We start from the raw sequence: 21,323 nt of genomic DNA, 5'->3' as shown, positions 1-21,323 counted from the left end.
TCCTCATCTCTTAGTCCTCTACTGTTGTCAACACACTGATCCTCTCTCCCTTCCTCACGATCACTGCAACCTCTCCCTTGTCCCTTCTTTCATGGTCCTCAGAGTTGAACCTAGATCGGGGTAAATCATGTTTCTGTTCATCTGCGTCTCTGTTCCTTCTGATGACTCTCTCTCTCTCCCCTGTCGCTCTCGCTCCATCATTTCTTTGTTTCTAACGCTAAAACTCTACAAAGAGAGGATTGGACGCCTCTGTCCATCTGTCATGTTCATACCTCACATGTCATACTCATCTAAAACGGGCAATGAATAGAATCGGGTCTTTTCTGCTCATGAAAAACCGAAAAAAAATATTTGGGTATAAAAAGTGATCTGAAAAAAACGTCTTGCACAGTTTCAGCTCCAAGTTTTGTATAACTTTTATAAAATCAGTGTAGTTATTGGTAGTCAGCCTCAACAACTAATATGCATCACGTCTCAAAAGAAGAAAAGAAAATATGTTCGTTAAAGACACAAAAAAAAGAATGTGATATATTTTTTTAATCCAAATCTCTTATATTTTAAGGGAACAGTTACATGGCACATCATACAAGTCTGTTGGAAGTCATGAGTAGAGCCCAACCAATATTGAGGGCTGATGTAGGAAAGGAATACAAAATCCCAGATATCGATATATTAGCTGGTGTATATATATATATCAAAAGAAAATTGCAAATAAATGTAATTGAGGCTTGAATGAGGCTTTTTTTACAGTGTCACTATAAACTTTATTATAAATAATTATAAAGAAAATGCAAATACTACAATGAAAAAAAATGGATTTTGAGAATAATGTAATATTGCAAGCATAAAGTTGTGATTGAGATGCAAAATTTAGGAAATAAGCAGCCTGTGCTTGCTGGAGTTCAACGTCTTCTGTTTCCAAAACAACTCATCTCGTTGGCCCAATACTCTGTTGTAAAATACAACCAAATACATAGAACTTAAATTAGGAAAATATGTTAAAATAATATGTTGGCGCACACCAGCAAACATAAACAGCAATACTGATATGTCTTGATCATCTTTGTTATTGGCCAACCGATACATTTTGGTCGGGCTCGACTCATCAGCTCCTCCTGCTGTGATTTTGATTCTGATGGACGATGCCCCGCCCTCTCTGACATTTAACTTTGCTGGAAGTAGAGCGGAGTTAGTGTTTGCTGCACGATTCATTACAGTGTGTGTGTGTGTGTGTGTGTGTGTGTGTGTGTGTGTGTGTGTGTGTGTGTGTGTGTGTGTTTGTGTTTGTGTGTATTCATTACAGCCAGTGGTGAACTGGTACAAAGTAAGATTGTATATAATGGGATATACAGCCAATAAGATGATTTAAGAATATTTTAAAATGGTGCTCTGATTGCATGTATGGCATGATAACAGCAAGTCCGGCCACATTTTAACATGAATGTTCTCTTTGTTTTTTTCACCGTCTGCTGTTCATGTGTTGGTCCATTACTGTGTTAATGTTTCACTGCAGCTTGTTTGTACATTAACTGTATGCATGCGATGCCGACGCCTCCTTTATGTTGTTTGACATTTGATTGTATGTTACACCATTGTCCGAACCACAGTCATTTGTATTTATTCTATTAATATTATTCATACAATTTGGTGTGGCCCATTCTTGAATATTGCAAAATACAAACAAAGCAGCGCTCAGTCACAGGTGGTTATTGAAAACGCCTGATACTAGAATCCATTGAGAGGTGATGGTAAGTTGTTTAAGTACTTACCAGTAAGACTTTTCTTTTTTACCATTGTGTTTAGTCTGTTCTCAACCTGCTTTTAGGAAGTAATTTTAAACCTTTGTTCATTTGATTTCTCTTTTTAGATGAGAAAGTGATGGCAGACGATGAGTTCACCTGTGACCTCTTCCGTTTCTTGCAGTTGCTTTGTGAAGGTCACAATAACGGTGAGAACTACTCGTGTTTCAAATGAGAGTCAAATGAAATCCATTAAAGCAACTTGCACACTGTCAAACACTGCTCTTCGAAACGGTCTCTGCAGATTTTCAGAACTATTTGCGGACCCAGACGGGCAGCACAACGACCATCAACGTCATCATCTGCACCGTAGATTACCTCCTCCGACTTCAGGTGCTGCTTCGCAGTCATTTTGCTTTGAGAGGGAAATTAAGGGCCCTATTTCTCAATGTTATATAAAGTTATTAAAAAATTCCTGTTCTTTGTTGGCCCACATTCCATCCTTCCACAATGTTTCTTGGGAATCTGTTAAGTAGCGTTTGTGTAATTGTACTAAAAGGGTGAAATCATAACCTTATATATATATATAAGTTTGAGAGGCCATTTTGGGGATTATTTTGTTACAAGAACTAGATTTTATAGTTGATTAAATGTCCACTTCCAACTTTGCTGTATAACTGTCATGGATTTTGTTTTATTCCCAAAGGCTTTTAGCAGAAAATCTATGAAGTCATATGACTGAATATTTTGTATTAAGTATTTCAAATTCATTAAGACAGGATTTATTTATATGCCAAATAATAATTTCTTTGTGTTTGTCCAACCCAGGAGTCTATCAGTGATTTCTACTGGTATTACTCTGGGAAGGACGTAATCGATGAACCAGGCAAAAAGAATTTCTCCAAAGCTATGATGGTTGCGAAACAGATTTTCAACAGTCTAACTGAATATATTCAGGTAAAATATAAACGAATCAGGCATTCACACTAGTTCATTTTCTTTGTGTGTGTAAGTAACACACAGTTTCTCTTTTTAGGGCCCATGTACTGGTAACCAGCAGTCCCTGGCCCACAGCAGGCTGTGGGATGCTATTGTCGGGTTCCTTCATGTCTTTGCCCACATGATGATGAAGCTGGCACAGGTACGCACAACGCAATCAATTTATAACATCTTCCAAACAAAAGATAATTTGCTGCAGACATGTCAATGAAAGGAAACACAAACTGTGGACTGAGTTTCCCGACCTCAATTCTACACTTGTATAACTAGAATGTCACTCAGTAGAGCACATACCTCCGCCATGGTCCAACATTCCCCTTATGAAACCACATCTAAACTCGCTAGATCTAGATTTGGATTTGGATCTGCAACAAATTGCACTTTGTCCCCTAAGGATGCCGGGTTTTTTTTCATCAAATTCCATGAATAACTTCCTGGGAAATCAGTGAAGATTTCCAAAAAATGCCCTACTTCACACTGTGACAGAAAGTAATAAAATATGTCTTGATCCTCCCCCTGATCCAAATCTGCACCACAATGTAATGGGCATATCTGGCCCAGATCACATCCTTCCTTTAAGTTTTGTGGTAATCTGTCCTGTAGTTATTGAATAATCTTGCTCACAAACAAACAAACATACCAACAAACAAACGGACAGGGGTGAAAAAAAAGAAAAGAATGAATATTGTCTGACGAAATCGGTTACACAACTTGTAATTCGGTCATGATGTATTCAATATTCAGAAATTGATGGTAACTATGAAAAGTGTTGTTTAGAGCCTACTGCTGCTCATCCTTTGTTTCACTTTAGCTCCCAGTATTTATCATGAGTAACAGGAGAGGAACAACATATTCATATTACAATATTATAGTTTAATTCCATCATTTCCTTTTGGGAATAAATATAGTTCTGTTGATCTCAGTACGTTATCTCTCCTGGGAACATGTACACATAACAGTATAAACCATACAACACGTGCATGAGTAAAAGATGTGTTGTCACAATCCTAATAGTGAACATGCTTGCAAACTTCTATCCGTTAGGCGGCCGGTATACATATAGAACGCCTGAATAATACATTGAGAGAGTAAAGTCACTTTGGATTTCTGTGAAAATTTCCACCATTTGTTTGTACTGACTGTTTCATAGTGGTTCCTCACATTCACATGAATTGTGAACGGCCGTCTCCTTCACAGAAGAACGTCTTGACATGTCGCAGTAGAAATTTCACCAGTGTAAAAGATAAAATCAATAATGGTCCAGTCCCATTTAGCTGCTTCAGTTTCAGGGTCCTGGTGCTGTGCATGTCGGCTCACTGTCACACCGACCACACTTACATGGACAGCTTTATTTCAACTATTGACCTTATTCTGGATAACACATTATTTGTTGACAGGAGTTTCTAATAGAATATTCCATTCATATTACCGTTAATAGGCTGTAGAGCATAGTCTGATTGTGACTCATGTCAATATTATGTCTAACTGCTTGTTTACACTTGAACTCAGGGTAAATTTCATCAAGCAGTTGGTAACTGCCGTAGAATTCTGTGAAAGCTCCAACAGGATGTCATAACACGATTAAGACCTTCACGTGTCTATTTAATGTGACTAAGGTCGGACTACTCCACGTGTCTTAATTCAATTATTGCTTGTTCTGCGTATAACCTTATTCATGTTAAGGTAATCACAGCTTCTTATTCAGACTATAATCTGGTTAATATCCGAATATTAGTGTCCATGTAAATGTGTTAGTGGGTCACTTTAACTGAACAGAACCATTATTCATGTTATCAGTCACACCCGTGCTTTTCCTTCTGCGACAAGTCAAAACGTCTGCTGCAAAGAAAAGACCTTTAATGTGGCTTTTAATGCAAATGGTTTATCCACTCGGATCTACACCATTCCCTTTCCCTGAATTGAAAAATATGTGATTATTATGAAAATCCAACAAACCAATCTGACTGAACATGTGGAACCACATTGATTTCAGACACGGTGCAGCTTTAACGCTACAAATGAAAGGTCCAAATACTTTGAGAGAAATCACATGACTTTTTCCCTCTGGACAAAGCAGTCATCCCCTGTGGATGACTGAGGCTAATAGCACAACTTTATCGGTAGTAAAGTGTTTGCATGCGTAACCCTTTAATCTAATTTAAATTAAAAGTCAGAGCCATACACTCGTCTGTAAGTCCCCAGCTCCGCACACGCTAACATACGATGCACTTAACACAAAATTACTTTCCCGTGCCCCTTTTGACCTGATATATTCTCAAGTATTGGCTGTTCTGTTTTACAGTAATCATATTTGAATTAAACCAGTGAAAATGGGATATTTAAACACTGTATGTAAAAAATTTGATGTATTCTTAAGAAAGTTTTATTGGGCGGTCGCAAGCAGCCCTCTGACCGTTTGGTCATCTCCTGAGCTTGAAATTATTTTTGTTAAAATAGGGGCCTCAGTTTGTAAATTCATTCTAGCCAAGGTGTTATTTTAAATATTTTACTGTGAAATAAAATAATATATCTATATATGTCATATTCAAGAGTTGAAAATGTAATAATGCTTTTAATTGTGTAACAACTGAATCATTTATTCATTATTTAAACTGTCTTCCACATGGTCAATGCAGGGTAAAGTATGTATCCATTTTATTTATCTATTGATGTGATATTGTGTTTACTAGTATGGACTTTATTCAGTGTGGGTTTCCCTTATCAGGTCATTTTATATCCACCTGCTTTTAAGCATGAAATGAGAATTGACCCCATTTAAAAGCTCTTAATTCCTTTTAGGTTGATATGTGAAGATCTGAGAATATCTAAATTAAACAGGTCAAACTAAAAATGATAATAGATAAATCATTTGGTTTGGATTTTTCATGAATAAATGTAACAAATTAAATGACAACACAGAAAACAAGGAGATGAAAAGGTGTATTTACTTTTAGTGTTGTCCAGCAGAGGGCATTAAATGAAACTGAAACACATTGTGAATTAGAGGAGCAAATCTTTACCATCAGAATTTCAAAGTGATTGATCCATTTATTTAGAGTTACCATCATTACCTCTTCATTAAGAGAGTATTAAAAGCCAGAGAAACGATCAGAATCTGACAAGTCATAAATAAATAAATAAATAGGCTGCTGAGCTACTGGCCGCATGTGCACTGCTTGTAGGCTTCTTTTGAACTGAACTGAATGTGACAGCTCGGACTCACAATGGACTGAATGCACCAGTGAACTGAGGAGAGTCAGAGTCAGCTCACACAGTAATAAAGACTTCTCATATCTAATCAAAACCTTTTGAGACCACATACATAACCTTTTAAAAAACATTTTGAAATGTCTGTTTCTCCCTGATACTACTTTTGGATTATTTCAAAATATGTATTCCTTATATAGGCTTTCAGCCATAATTTCAAAATCATATTTTGAATTCAATTTTTGATGGCTATTGAAGGATTATATAAGTGAAGTTAAAGCAGGTAAAGATCCACTTGTGTCGCACACGGCACAGTTCAAATGCCAAATCAACTGGAGGAATCGTCATTCACATAATTATTTACCGAATCAGAGAATTCATAACGAGAGAAGCAGGTGACTAGAAAATATCCTGAGAGGGGGGCTGACCTTTAACCTCCGCTTCTGGAGTGTACACATTAATATGAGATCTTTTGGTGTTGGAACATACATTTTAATGTGATTTCCACATTTAACAGGGCTCATGATTCTGTTGCCATTGTCATTCACTAATAATTAACCTGAAAGAGTATGCTTTACACTTGTGGTGTGTTGCTTTGTTGCTTTTGTATTGCTTTGTCTATAACACTAAACTCTAAACATCATATACACACACATATATATATATCTATATAGATATATATATATATGTGTGTGTGTATATCATATACTGTAAAGCGCTTTGAGTGGTCATCAAGACTAGAAAAGCGCTTTATAAATACAGACCTTTAAATATATATATATACTATATAGGATATATATATATATATATATATATATATTTATATATCATAGCTATCCACAGCATATTTAGGAGGAGGCTACATGTCCAAACACAAACCATAAAAAGAGAAGATGATCGTTGCACAGGCCTTGACAACAGTGTGCAGACATAATCTTTATTGATGGGTTGGTAAATGCTAAGATGTCCCTTCTAAAGTCTCAGCTATTTAATGTAAATTTTATTCTCAAGAATATTTGATGAATTTTGAAATCGGAATAACTGACGTGTTAAACCAATATTTAAATTGACAAATTCTCTCAGAACAAGGGTTTGGTTAATTAACTTATTGTTGCAATACCCTCTTATCATAACAAGTATTTGAGTTACGATGTGTTATAATAATTTTGTGTGATAACTTTTGAAACTTTACATCTGTGTTTTTACTTCACCAATGACTATTGCATCTCTATAAATCCATGTGAGATCCTAATCTTTGATTTAACCTGTTGTTATTACTGTAAGAGTTTGTGCATCTTCTTCTGGTGACAGGACTCGAGCCAGATTGGTTTGCTGAAGGAGCTTCTTGACCTACAGAAAGACATGGTTGTTATGTTGCTCTCACTGTTGGAGGGTAAAAAGCTTTTGTTTGTTGTCTCGTGCTCAGCAGTTTTCATTTCCACCCGTCTTGTCCTATTCAAACCTCTGTTTGAGTTTTACTCTGTGTTATTCAGGCAACGTGGTCAATGGTACGATCGCCCGCCAGATGGTGGACATGTTGGTGGAGTCCTCCAGTAACGTTGAGATGATCCTCAAGTTCTTTGACATGTTCCTCAAACTGAAAGACATCGTGGCTTCGGACGCTTTCCGCGATTATGTCACAGACCCGCGAGGACTGATCTCCAAGAAGGACTTCCAGAAGGCCATGGACAGTCAGAAACAGTACGCCCCCTCTGAGATCCAGTTTCTTCTGTCCTGCTCGGAGGCTGATGAGAACGACATGATCAACTACGAGGAGTTTGCCAGTCGCTTTCAGGAACCCGCCAAAGATATCGGCTTCAACATCGCTGTGCTGCTCACCAACCTGTCTGAGCACGTCCCCCATGACACCAGGCTACAGAACTTCCTCGGGCAGGCAGATAATGTGCTGAACTACTTCCGCCCCTTCCTGGGCCGTATTGAAATAATGGGCGCCAGCAGAAAGATTGAGCGCATCTACTTTGAAATCAGTGAAGTGAACCGCAAGCAGTGGGAGATGCCCCAAGTCAGAGAGTCCAAACGACAGTTCATCTTTGACGTGGTTAATGAGGGCGGTGAATCCGAGAAAATGGAAATGTTTGTCAACTTCTGTGAGGACACCATCTTTGAGATGAATATAGCCTCTCAGATTTCAGAGCAGGAGGAAGAGGAGAAGGGAGAGGAGGATGACGAAGTGGATGAAAGTGGAGGTGAGGCAGGACAAGGAGGGGGAGCAAACGGAGGCGGTGATGAGGACAGTAACGGGGAGGAAGGAGAGCCCGAATCGAGCTCGGCCTTTGCAGACTTTATAAACAGCATGTTGGGCTTCTTCAGCATTTTCACCTTCCGTAACCTTCGCAGACAATATCGCAGAGTGAGGAAAATGACCATCAAAGAGATCGTGGTGGCTCTGTCCACTTTCTTCTGGACCATCCTGATGAGCATACTCCACTTCATTTACAATGTGTGCAAAGGCTTCTTCATGATCATCTGGCAAACTTTGTTCGGTGGTGGCTTAGTGGAGGGGGCGAAAAATATCACGGTGACGGAGATTTTAGCCAGCATGCCAGACCCCACGCAGGACGACGTGCACGGGGACGGACCAGGGGAGCCGAGGACAGGGGAGGAACAAGAGACTGGGGGGGTGACGGACACTGGAGAGTCTGGCAGTGGGGAGGAGGAAGAGGAGGACACCCAGGAAAAAGAGGGTGGGAGGATACCAGGTATGGATGCTCCAGGTGGACTCGGTGACATGGGTGTAGAGGCAGCTGTTGAACCTCCTACTCCCGAAGGAACTCCCATAACAAAGAGGAAAAAGGTGAGTTTTTTGCATCTTAAATGAAACACAATGGAACAATTAGCCAATAATTCTCACAGTAGTTATTCCTCCAGGGAAGGGAAAAGGAGAGCCCTGAAATTCTGGCGTTTACTGTGTGTTTTGTGGGTTACAGGCTCCAGAAGAGACTGATGTGAGCCAGAAACCCCCTGAACCTGTTCCTGTAGCGGAGCCTCCTCCAGAACCTGAAAAGGCAGAGTAAGAAACAAGTTGATTTTCCATCTACATTAATATACACTCCACGGACTAATAGAAATAATGAGAGTTTTTTTTTTTTTTTAAACTACTGTGTTTGATTTTCAGTGTTGAATCTGGAGAGAAAGCGGAGAAAGAAGCCCAGAGCAAAGAGAAAGAGCAGCCAGAAGAACCCAGGAAATCTGCAAAGAAAAAAGAGAAGCCGAAAAGGGAGGGAGGCTTTCAGATCTGGGCTGAGCTGGAAACCCAAAGAATTAAATTCATGGTGACACAGCTGCTTGTGTTTTGCTCGCATAAATTCAATGTCATCTCATGTCACACTTACTAACATGTGACTCTCTCCTTTTGTAGAACTACCTCTCCAGAAACTTTTACAACCTGCGTTTTTTGGCTTTGTTCCTTGCATTTGCGCTGAACTTCATTCTGCTGTTCTACAAGGTAAAAAGATCATTTTACATTTGAATGATTATGTAGTGCTATATATTTGCTATATAGACTAAGTGTGAACTTCCTCTGGTCTACACCGTTCCCTTCTGTCCAGGTGTCTGAAATCCCACCCAATGGTGAGGAAATGGAAGGATCTGGACTGGGGGAGGGCAGCGGGCTGTTCGAGGGCTCTGGCTTGTTTGAAGGTTCAGGGGAAGAAGCTGAGGGATCTGGATTTGATGAAGGAGGAGACGAGGATGAGGAAGACGTGCCGGTTTATTTCTATTTAGAGGAGAGCACGGGCTACATGCAGCCCACCATGGCCTTCATCGCCCTCCTGCACACAGTCATCTCGTTCATCTGCATCATCGGCTACAACTGCCTCAAGGTAGGATGAGAGAAAAAAAACTCCCATGAGGCAAAGGTTCCCTACTTTAGTTTAACAGCATACATATTTGTTTTTGTTAGATTCCACTTGTGATCTTTAGAAGAGAGAAAGAACTCGCAAGAAAGCTTGAGTTTGATGGACTTTACATCACCGAGCAGCCTGAGGACGATGACATCAAGGGCCAGTGGGACCGCCTGGTCCTCAATACACCGTATGTGGGAGCAGGAGTCACTCCAGACAGATGCTTCATAATAATGTCAATATTGAAATTACATCCAGTATTAACAGGTTTTCTTCCTTAATTTAATTCATACATTGTGTCCCTTTATTCCACAGCTCTTTCCCAAACAACTATTGGGATAAATTTGTCAAACGAAAGGTGCGTGGTTTTGTTTGTTTTCAAAATGGCAGCTGTAGAGCGTGTTACCAATGTCTAATACATCTAATCTCTGTGTCCAGGTTCTTGATAAGTACGGAGACATTTACGGCAGAGAAAGAATCGCCGAACTGCTCGGTGTTGATTTAGCCTCCCTGGATGTGAGTCAGCAACACGAGAAGAAACAGGAAGAACCAGACAACTCTGTGTTTGCATGGTACGGTAAAGGAAAGCTGTGCCACGGGGCAGATTAGACACATTGCTTTTCAAGAGTGTCACCTAATATTTAAAATGGATACCAACCAATATTGTGTCTTTGTAGGGCGACCGCCATCGACATCAAGTACCAGATCTGGAAATTTGGTGTTGTGTTCACAGACGGTGTAAGCAAACCTATACTTGATTCTATATTACACCATACTATACACTGTTGTAAAAAAAAAAAGCTAAATTAAGTGTGAATGCCACAGTACAATAAATTACTTTTATAAAAGATATTTACTATAGAATGAATTAATATTACGGGAAATTATAGATTTACATTTTTGGGATTATTAAACTGCGTAATGGTCTGGAATGTTAAATTACATTTAATTATCTGTAAAAATACAAAAGAAATACACATCCCATTGCTGAATGTGTGAAATTGTATCTGTAGAATAACTTTAACTTTTACTGTAATTTGACAAGAAGTGTTTGGCCATTTTTGTTCTTTCAGAGTTCTTTTTTTTTTTTACAGTGTACCACACCATACTGTAGTATCCTATATGAACACCACTTTGCCTTTATGAAGTGACAGAACCCTCCTTGTTATCTCTTCGCAGACGTTCCTGTATCTCTGTTGGTATCTGGTGATGTCCTTGCTTGGACATTACAACAACTTCTTCTATGCCTGTCACCTGCTGGATATCGCCATGGGTGTGAAAACTCTCCGCACGATCCTGTCCTCAGTCACACACAATGGCAAACAGGCAAGTGCTGAGGAAATTCCACAGTATTCATTTAGTCTCTGTGAGAAACTGTACTAACTGTGTTACCCTCTTCTTTTTGCCAGCTCATGATGACTGTGGGCTTGTTGGCCGTGGTGGTGTACCTCTACACCGTCATCGCCTTCAATTTCTTCCGCAAGTTTTACAACAAGGGCGAGGATGAGGAGGAACCAGATATGAAATGCGATGACATGATGACTGTACGTCACTTTTTTATCTCTCTGATGTCAAATAAAATGTGCCTTTTGCTACATTCACATCTGCGCCGCTTCCTAAATGATGTGTATTTGCTTTACTTCACAGTGTTACTTGTTCCACATGTACGTGGGTGTGCGCGCTGGAGGAGGAATCGGGGATGAGATTGAGGATCCTGCTGGAGATGAATACGAGCTGTATCGAGTGGTCTTTGATATAACCTTCTTCTTCTTCGTCATTGTCATTCTGCTGGCTATTATTCAGGGTAAAGACGGCGTTAGCCAGGAAAACACTTTGCAAATGCCATGTCTTTGGGTACAATATGGAAGCCCTGAAATGGAAGAATGTTTTTTTAAAGAATGTTTTATTTGGGAAAATTATTTCCAGGCCCTTTTTTTTTCCATTTGTGAATACGGCAATACCCGGTGTAACACGTTATTTTTTGTTATTACATGTTTATTGTTGTAATTCTAATTTTGGCCACAGGAGAACAAAGTCTACACAGCACTAAAAGCAATCTCGTTTTCTTCCAGTTAATTTTTAATTTCTCCCTGTACAGTAGAGAGCACATATACTGTTGTGTTATGTAACAGGATTAGCTTTACTGTCATGTCTTTGTCTTAATGTTCTTCATTTTTATTTTATATCTGTCAGAGATATAGGGCAACTTATAAAATTAAAATAAAGGGTTAAAAAGTTAACAAACTCTAAAGAAAATAATGAAAATAATGATAATGATAATAATGATAATGCATTGATGAGGATAAAGGATAGACTTGAAACTGTTGGAGGAATGGAAATTAAAATTATCTTTGCCACTTGACAGATTTAATAAGCACCTCTAATGATAATGTTACTGTCCAAATACAAACAGGTCTGATCATTGATGCCTTTGGAGAACTCCGAGACCAACAAGAGCAGGTCAAGGAAGACATGGAGGTAAAAGATAAAACACTTAAATTCAACACGTTTTCTTCACATATGCACAAGATGGCAGCTTTATCTCCTATCACTTGTATGTGCAGACAAAATGCTTCATATGTGGCATTGGGAGCGACTACTTCGACACGACGCCGCATGGTTTCGAGACTCACACTTTAGATGAGCACAACCTGGCCAATTACATGTGAGTATCGTGCTCTGTGTTACACTGTGTACATGTTCAATACGTGAGTGTGTGTGTATTTGTGAACATGTGAACATGTGAACATGTCCTTTCCAGGTTCTTCTTAATGTATCTTATCAACAAAGATGATACAGAGCACACTGGACAGGTCAGTCAGCTGTTTTTATTGACTTTTTATTCTTTATTTGTTAATGACATTTATTATTATTTATGCATTTTATTAGCCAGTTTCCCACTGATTGTCTCCTCCCTTCTATCTTGTTAAATCCCGTGTTTCAGGAGTCGTACGTGTGGAAGATGTACCAGGAGCGCTGCTGGGACTTCTTCCCCGCTGGAGACTGTTTCAGAAAACAATACGAGGATCAGCTCTCCTAATCAACAACCTCTCAACACATACAACTACGGAGCTGACGTCCTGCTTGTGTTCGTCATTCCTGACAAAACACACAACAAATGGATTGTGTCACGGAAAAGTGCAAGAGAGAAACAAGCAGAGCAACTGTCAGTGCAAAAATATCATCTTTAGCAGATTGATAAACATTGCAGTGTCCTTGAAGTGTTAAACTGCCAGTGGAGAAAGAAGCTTTATATGCAAGGGAAACTCATGCCAGAAATCACCTTTTTTAAGTTGAATCATTTTACACTAGTTCAGGAATAAGTATTCAATCATACTTTATATCACTTTACATACAAATGTTGCCTCTTTAACCAATTTCCATATGTTAGCTTCTGTTTATTATGAGATTTAATGAAGAGAATGTGATGGATCGACTGCATCAATCTGCACAAACCGAACACAATGAGGGAGTTCACTTTGTCTTTATACATAAACAATAGTTTTATTTTAAGTCATTATGTATTTACTCTGCGATTATTGTGTCACTTTCACTTTGGTATATAACATTAGTTTCCTTCAGAGTCTGAAGCTTGTATCTTTGATTTTAAATTATTTTATTTATTGTTTTTCATGACAACTTCATGACAACAAAGCCTGTGATTACAATTCAATTCTGTATGAGAATAAACTTAATTCTAATGACCCTCCTGTCTTGTCATGACTGCTTTGGAAGCTAAAGATAAATTATAGATTAAAAATATATCCCCTAATGTCAGCTCTATAGAGAAAGCATCTGATTTTAGAACTACTTTAAATTCTGTGCATTCAAAAATGAATTCATGTTTAAAAATACAGCTGAATCATGTTCATGAGCAATTTTACGCCGGAGCTCAGTGCGCACACACACACACACACACACACACACACACACACTAGAGCAGTTGGTGTAACATCCCATCACAACCCATTTTCATACCAAGCTGCTGGACTGTGGCCCTGTGGAGAAGAATCGCTGTACGAGGATTAACGCCGGGCATTAAAACTCACATTGAGCCTCGTGATTTTACCCCAATCCTGTCCCTGTATCCCGTTCTCTCTGAGCCTGTCACACTGGGTTCCATCGTCTGCTAACATGAACATGAACATGAACATCTCTGGGATCCATCACGGGACGCTGAGGATGTACGGTGAGTTGATTCTCTTACTTGGTTCAGAAGGCGACATTTTGTGAGTACACACGATTGTCTCTCTTTTATCCAGATATGGGACAGTGTCATAGTTCTCATTCGGTGTGTGCTCATTATCAAGCCTTTATGAATACTGATCTAGTTTAGTTTAGGTGTTGTTCCAAAATTACACACATAACATTATAGTATATAGTTAAAATAGTTAGCATTGGCAGACAATTACAATTTTGAAGAAATAATGTTGATAATTTAATAATTCTATAAATCATCTATAGTAAGGCAATTTTAAAATGCAGGGGTATTTATTTTCCTCACAAATATTGAGCATTACAAATGGGTTTGCACTCTGTAGTTTCAGCTGTAAAGGAAACCCAGATAAAAACCATCAGCTCGAACTGTGGCTAAAAATACACCGAGTGGACCAGACTGAGTCTCGGCTGCTCTTCTTCTGTCTCTTCACATCAGCTCTCAATATTATAATTCTGTTTTGAATTTCTATTAAAAGTGTCCATGTGTTTTTTGACTGTATGCAAATAGAATGATTTGGTCTAGATGTGTGTGTGTGTGTGTGTGTGTGTGTGTAATTTTGCTAAAACCATGTGCACACTGATCAGCATCGTGTGATTGGTCGAGCCCTGTTTCCACAGACCCTTGATCCTCCAACCATGTGACGGGCTCTAATCTGTGGGGATGACAGAATGACAGTGTTCATGCTTTAATCCAGCTGTACAGTGCTCGCAGTGCTGTCACGATCACTGTGACCACGCCCAGTACTGGCTGTAAACACTGTTGTTATGATTAAAAATTATTCATTATAGCAACATTTCTCCGACAAATACTAATTTAATATTCAGTGCCATTTCCTGTTATGTCCACCCTGCTTCTCTTATCCAGGTGGATTCATTTTCAAACAGTGGAAAAAGAGGTTTCTGCTGCTCACAGCTGAGGGCAGTCTTCTTGTTTGCCATGATGTGTCGTCTCCTCCTGACCAGCTCGTGCTGCTGCAGAGCAGCTGTGAGGCCATTGTGGAAGGAAAGGAGATCCTCGACCTGCCTAAACTACCATCGAGCGGATGCAGGGATTGCTGCTTCGCTCTGATCCTCCCCCAGAACAAGTACCTGCTGCTGCTGGCTGACACACCTGCAGACTGCAGGTCTGGTTGTCACTGTCATTTCCCTAACCACTTTACTTTGTAGATCAATCCTCTGTCCAGATATTGGAGTTAAGTTTTGTGATGCGATATAACCAAATTACCACCAATTACCTTGAGGCATATAGTTGTAATATGTTTTGGGAATAAACTTTTTCACTTTTTGTGCCAAGAGTAGGATTGATACCGTTCTCACGTCTGTCTTTATAATAATAATAATACTTTTTTTATATACCACTTTTCAAAACAAAGTTAGACAGTACTTTACAGGACAAAATGATCAAAGTAATAAAAAAAAAAAAATGTCAAGCAATCATCAAATAAAGCAAATCAGAAGAAATAAATATATAAAAATAGAACACAAACACAACAACCGCAGATTCCTTTTTTCACCTGACTACATTTTTCCCATTCCTGCTTCATATGGGTCATCTTGTGTGTAGGTTCATGACTAACGGCAATATTGTGTAGCAGGAGGTAGAAAGGTCGAATATGCTTTCTCTACTGAGCCCCAACAGGCTTCTACACATTCCAATCCTGAAACCAGTTACTTCACTGTTATTCACTTGATTTGATTGATGTGTGTACATTTGGCATGGAGGTAATAACAGAATAACTTTCTTCACTTTTTCTAGTCAATGGGTGAATGTGCTGAAAAAAGTGAAAATGGTAAGACATTAATATTGTTTTGGAAAATGTGCCTGGTGGCCATGTTGTAAAGTTCCATCATCTGAGAGAACGTTGATTTCAACAGTGTCAACTTTGACCTGCCAATGTCACTGAAACAAAAAGTCAGGGGCTCACTGGAGTCGTAAGGGTTCATCCTGTAGAGATCATGAACAAAGTTTCATTGAATAGTTTTTGAGATATTTATTCTGGGCCAATATAGAGTCACATTATAAGCATGTGTTTAGCCATGCTAATAATGCATTAGCATAAAAATTGAAGCAATATCCTATTATTCCTTTTATTTAAATATATTTATAATATTTATAGATCTCTTAGGATTTAATCAATAACTGAATTTGATGCTTGTGATTCTTGGTAAAGCCATTATTCTTATTTTATTTCCGTCAGAGTCTTTCATCACCTCTCAGTCCCTGTAGGAGACATCAGGTTCCACCGCACATTTCTCTGCACGACCTGGTGCCAGAGCAGATCCTGGACAAAGATCAACCGTCTCCCCCTGTTAGTGACAGGAAGTCCCCCTCCCCAGGTCCCATGAGCTGTCCGTCCCCGAGGGAGAAAGGTCAGTTTAGGATGCATGCTTGTTTGTGTATATATAAGAACATTTTCAATATGTATAACTTCTTTGTTCTTTGCTCAAACCACACTATCCAACAGGCCGGAGTTCTCCCCGTACAAAGTATGAGAAAGGAAGTCCACATTCCGTGAGATGCCTGCGTCACGGCACCATCAGTAACACCGAGGCAGTGAGAGCGGTTTATCTGCTGATGGGAGGGGCTGCTGCTTCTTCTGCTATGGGTTACCTAGGGGCATGCTCACCCTCTAATCTGGAAGCCAAAGCTCCTGACCTGCCAGTCAACGCAGATTTCTCTGGTTTGGGACCAGCAGGGACGTACCACACCGGCAGCCCCGCACTCGACTCCCCTCACTATAACAGCTTTGACTTCGAAGTGGCAGACTCTGATTTTGATGCTTTTGATTGTGGTGGGTTTACGTTCTAATGATGTGCTGCTTGTAGGCTGTGGATATGAACGGTTTGGATGACGGTGACAAAAAGGTACGTTATATTGCATCATGACCTCTTGGATTGACGGATTCGTGAGAGCAGTTTCAATTCATGATGCTTTTCAGGAGACTTATCTCCTTTTAAGGTGTATTAAGGAAGCTATTGACAAGCTGGTGTTACCTGCAGTATTGAAACATTTAGCAGTTAGGAGGAGTAATATTATCATCCGTATGCAGTTGTGTCTGTGTCCTACGGGCCATTGTAAATCCAATATTACTTCTTTTGCTCTTTTTTTTTTGTCTCCACTGCCTTCTGAGGGAAATAATTAGCTGCTAAATACTCCACTGTGTCCCCCAGCTGTCTTTGTGCAGGTTGGTGCAGAGCAGGAAATGTACTGGAAACCATTGTCTACTGCAGCTGAAAACCCAATGAGCATGACATGTGAACAAAAACTTTAAAGTGATGAGCCAAACAACTAAAACGTTGCTCTCTCCTCAACCCAGTAATGCAGAGTGGATCTGTATATTCAAGTGGGTTCTTCACTAGGCGTCACCCTATTAAATTGTCATTGTCAAATTTTTGCACATTATTTTGTTTAATTTGTATTTAATTCATTTTGAATTGACTTGAAGTTCAAATCAGTTTGTGTTGGACCATCAGACGCATGCATGCACACATTTCTGGAGGATTACTCCGACATGTATTGAAACATATGATCATTTCTGTCGTGTTGTCATTCCAGAAAACCCTGCCCAGTGAGTGTTACAAATCATGGCAGGTTTCCTCATAAGCCTTTAAACACATAACTCTGTAACTCCAACTAGACCTTGTGGTGTTGTTTTACATCAGTACCTAACACACCCCCATGTTTTAACTGAAGGTTTCAATAGTTGACATATTTAGATTGTAATATGAACATGTGATTAAATTGCACATTCAATGTGTCCATGAGTAAGTTTTGGTAAAAAAGTTACGTTTATGTGTTCACTTTAATTCTGTGTTATTAACAACTACACCTTAACTGTGATATGGACACTGTGATAATTATTGCAAAAACAATGTTGTGAATATTCCTCTCACCACATGTAGTACACTATCAACACTATCAGTGATTGTGAATGTGATTACAATTTGTTAGAATTCATAATGTGCTGTGTATGTGTTTCAAGTGGATAAAAACAATGAATGAAACTAATTAGCAGCATGATACACTCATAATGTCTTAGTCCACAGCCTTGAGTAGATTAGAACAGATCTGCATCTGAAATTGAATTTAGCCTCTGACTGGATTAACCAATAGGGCTTTTCAGCATCATCTACTTGTGTGCATGTACAGTGATTCGTTCAACTATCCAGCTGTGCTTATGTCATATGTTCTGTTCAAAGCAGATGGATGTTGTGATGTCTACTTTCACTTATATGAATAAAGCCAACATGTGGAAATGTCTTTTACTTGATTTTCTTCATACTTGTCCGACCCTAACGCTTTGCTGCATGTCTTTCCTACTCTCTCTCTCTCTCTCTCTCTCCCTGTTCTGTTTAAAGGGCGACGTGCCACAAAATAAATATTTGAAAAAAGTATAAAATCTGTATCTTAATGACCAAGACTGTGTTTCCTGCGATGACCTCAGGAAGATAAGGTCGTGAGTGCAATCTTAATTACTCCCTGGAAATGTGGAGCAACTCATCTGCAGAGGGAAACAGATCTATGTGTGAACAGAGAACCACAGTATTCTGCTTATTAAGTGCGGCTAATGTGGCCTGTTCATTCACCATCATCAGTTTTCCTCTACGTGGTCCACAAGCAACAGAAACGATCAGAAACAACATGGTCAGTTGTACCGTTGTTATCGAAATGGAGCCACCACCTCTACGTGTGGCTCTTGGCTGTAAGGTGTTGTCGTGCTCTGGTAGGAACAGTTATTAGCTGATAATGAACAAATATCGGATAATTATTGATAATCATAAAATGATAAATGGGTATCAATAATTACTGGTCATCACCCTCATATCAGGGACCAATAACCAAACTGTAAATACAGTCTTGCTCACAGTGCATGAGTACGTCTGTGTGAGCCGTGTGTGTGTGTTGGGAGAGGGAGTGAGTAAAGGAGAAGAAAACATGGCGGACAAAGTCAAATGCGTGATGATGTCACACAGTGGCTCAAGATGGAGGCCTCTACCACGGGATTCAAGCCAAGAGAGCGTGAAATAATAGAGAAGGTGGTGTTACACATGTCCCCAACGCCATGTTCGTGTACGGCTTTGGGGCAGAGTGAGCTGGCACTCTCTCCGTGCACAAAGCGGCGAGTGTAGACGTGGGTGAGCGAAGAGAGCAATCCTGATCACTGTGGAGAACCTCAATGGTGGAGTAGTGCCCATCAACTTCACAACCATTATACAGTTTACAAGCAGCACCGATTTTAAATGCACACTGTAATAACAAAGTCTCTGCCCAGACACAAGCCTCTTTAGCTGCTTCATCCCGCAGCGTTAGTGTGGCGATCCATCTGGCGTGGTTTCAGCACGGTCCCTTGGTCGAACACTGGCGGTGCTGTTTTGTCTCGCTCCTCGGGCGGTCACAGTGAGCTGCTTGGTTTTCCTGCAGGGCAGAGGGGAAAACAGCGGGGTCGACTCAGTAGGAGAGAAAACGTGTAATCCGTTATCTCCTTGACAAAACACCTCGTCCTTCTGCGTGCAGTGTGAGAGATCAGCTGATGGCGTGCAGCTAACTCCCTCAAATCAGAAATGTATTTGGGGAATACAAACAATCTGTTTACTTAACCCATGAGCTGAAGACTCGCGGTCTAGGTTTGGATGCAAGTGTTGGAGTGAAAAGCTCCCCTTCAGCAGAGAGGAGTCTGGGCAGGCTCCTGCAGTGACAGTGGTGCACTGGGGAAACGCATGGAGGAGCTGAGTGGGTCTTATCACCTGGATGACATCACAGCCTCATCACAGGATGTTGGGCCTTAACCAATGAGAGACCAGCGTTCAAATTCAAGTCCAGCTTCAAAGATACTATTTTACTAAGAGCTGCAAAGCTTTAAAGAAACCCTGGATCAGGCTGTCCGGAGCATCACAACCTTTCTTGGGACACTTGGTGAAGGTTTTGAGTCCACAAAACACTTTTGGAGTTTCTGAGGGAAACAGTGTAACATCCACCTGAACGCTCTGTGCTGTTTGCAGACGTTCTTAAATAATTACATACAAAGTCACATATTACATATCAAAGGAACCACCCTCTTTTCCCTGTAGCTGTTAACCTGCAACAAACAAACTGTCTCACACCGAAGGACTCATGATGAATAACAGCTGTTTGATGTTTCCAACGCCTTACATCCATTTCTATCATCATAACACACTGTTGCACACTGCTCACTTTAATTATAAAGGCAGCTTTTATTGCTTCACCCAGACTTTAGACTTTTCTCAGATAGACTTTACAGACTGCTGCACAAAGCACTGTACGCACTATATGAAACATTTTCTATTGCAATTAATAGTGGATCTGATATTAACTTTAACAACAACATGTGCAGTATAATCATACAATAACATATCGATCTAAATCAACAATACAATAACAAATATTTTTTAAATGTTGCTGTCCCTGTACATTGACTATGAAGAAACAAATGATAGAATATATGTTTTCCTTATATATGAACCGTTAAAATTTGCATCACATTCAAAACACCAATTCATCAGTGTCTTGATTCAGTATGAGGCATAAGTTGAGGTTATCTATAAAACGTATGTTTATGAGCTGCTTCGAGATGTACCCGTTAGATCTTCAGCACACACTGAAGAGTGTCTGTGCCTAATAAATACTGGTAACAGCAGCAGCACACCACGATGAAAGAAGTCACACTTTCCTCGGGGGGGCTTCTGGTTGGCCAAATCCAGCTGTTTTTCGGGTTGACAACCCCTCTAATGTCAACTTTGGAAATATTGTGATGTGTGAAGGAGTTTTTTATGTTTATTTGCACCACTTCCCAGCAGCAGAAATGAATTTGAAGGCAAGAAGCCTCGTGTATGAACACTAACGGTGGATTTCTGGCATCATTATCGCAACACGTTGGAGAATCAAGGATGTTGTCCTTGCAGTCACGCTTCTCCAGGAATGATATCAAATCCTCTGCTCCATACAAAGGGGTTTCACAGTCTGACTTTCTTTAGTTAAGACATGGTGGATCAAAGTGAATCACTACCTACACCAGGTGCCGGGGGCTTCAGTCGATTATTGTGCATGGACTTACTGTATTAAATGAACAAACTCCTGCATGACATGACAAATGTTTTTTCCATACATTGTGTATTGTATATAATGTATGAGCATATGCATACACATCTGCTTGGTTTGCATGTGCACACTGCATTGACACATGGGTCTTCTGGTGTGTACTCTATAAGAACACACTTTTTGTAATAAGACATTTGTTTGAGTGAACAATATAAATCTTAAATATTTAAATAGAGATTC

General features: G+C 39.7%; 2 protein-coding genes across 7 annotated transcripts in view; both read left to right on the top strand.

Annotated features, from left to right (window-relative positions):
• ryr1a (ryanodine receptor 1a (skeletal)) overlaps positions 1–13,513 on the top strand; it is a 50,213-nt gene extending 36,700 nt beyond the window's left edge. For 3 of the 6 annotated variants that reach the window (XM_035178883.2, XM_035178880.2, XM_035178878.2), the window contains 23 exons: positions 103–120; positions 1,868–1,948; positions 2,044–2,132; positions 2,568–2,696; positions 2,776–2,880; positions 5,375–5,380; positions 7,257–7,338; positions 7,439–8,760; positions 8,894–8,976; positions 9,082–9,238; positions 9,325–9,411; positions 9,515–9,787; positions 9,868–9,998; positions 10,124–10,166; positions 10,247–10,380; positions 10,486–10,546; positions 10,988–11,134; positions 11,218–11,352; positions 11,456–11,612; positions 12,222–12,286; positions 12,373–12,473; positions 12,570–12,621; positions 12,753–13,513. In XM_035178883.2, the coding sequence (XP_035034774.1) occupies positions 103–120; positions 1,868–1,948; positions 2,044–2,132; positions 2,568–2,696; positions 2,776–2,880; positions 5,375–5,380; positions 7,257–7,338; positions 7,439–8,760; positions 8,894–8,976; positions 9,082–9,238; positions 9,325–9,411; positions 9,515–9,787; positions 9,868–9,998; positions 10,124–10,166; positions 10,247–10,380; positions 10,486–10,546; positions 10,988–11,134; positions 11,218–11,352; positions 11,456–11,612; positions 12,222–12,286; positions 12,373–12,473; positions 12,570–12,621; positions 12,753–12,848 (3,554 nt within the window). In that variant the 3' untranslated portion in view covers positions 12,849–13,513. The remainder of the gene's footprint in view (positions 1–102; positions 121–1,867; positions 1,949–2,043; positions 2,133–2,567; positions 2,697–2,775; positions 2,881–5,374; positions 5,381–7,256; positions 7,339–7,438; positions 8,761–8,893; positions 8,977–9,081; positions 9,239–9,324; positions 9,412–9,514; positions 9,788–9,867; positions 9,999–10,123; positions 10,167–10,246; positions 10,381–10,485; positions 10,547–10,987; positions 11,135–11,217; positions 11,353–11,455; positions 11,613–12,221; positions 12,287–12,372; positions 12,474–12,569; positions 12,622–12,752) is intronic. The other 3 variants (XM_035178884.2, XM_035178879.2, XM_035178882.2) reach the window with 3 other exon arrangements.
• A 205-nt stretch (positions 13,514–13,718) lies between these two features.
• Positions 13,719–18,287, top strand: LOC118122263. The gene is made up of 5 exons (XM_035178885.2): positions 13,719–13,997; positions 14,892–15,150; positions 15,783–15,816; positions 16,225–16,396; positions 16,492–18,287. Exons 1-5 carry the CDS (start codon positions 13,943–13,945, stop codon positions 16,833–16,835), a joined length of 864 nt encoding a protein of 287 aa, XP_035034776.1. The 5' UTR covers positions 13,719–13,942; the 3' UTR covers positions 16,836–18,287.
• Positions 18,288–21,323: the final 3,036 nt, after the last annotated feature.

This window comes from Hippoglossus stenolepis, chromosome 15, assembly GCF_022539355.2.
Source record: "Hippoglossus stenolepis isolate QCI-W04-F060 chromosome 15, HSTE1.2, whole genome shotgun sequence".
Taxonomy (NCBI): Eukaryota; Metazoa; Chordata; class Actinopteri; order Pleuronectiformes; family Pleuronectidae; genus Hippoglossus; species Hippoglossus stenolepis.
This window is presented reverse-complemented; position numbering and strand designations above follow the sequence as displayed.

Excerpts from the sequence above, each read along its gene's own strand:
- LOC118122263 (XM_035178885.2), top strand. The coding sequence starts at position 13,943 with ATGAACATGAACATGAACATCTCTGGGATCCATCACGGGACGCTGAGG. Across the intron at positions 15,151-15,782 it reads GACACACCTGCAGACTGCAG|TCAATGGGTGAATGTGCTGA; the intron begins GTCTGGTTGTCA and ends CACTTTTTCTAG. Across the intron at positions 16,397-16,491 it reads TCCGTCCCCGAGGGAGAAAG|GCCGGAGTTCTCCCCGTACA; the intron begins GTCAGTTTAGGA and ends ACTATCCAACAG.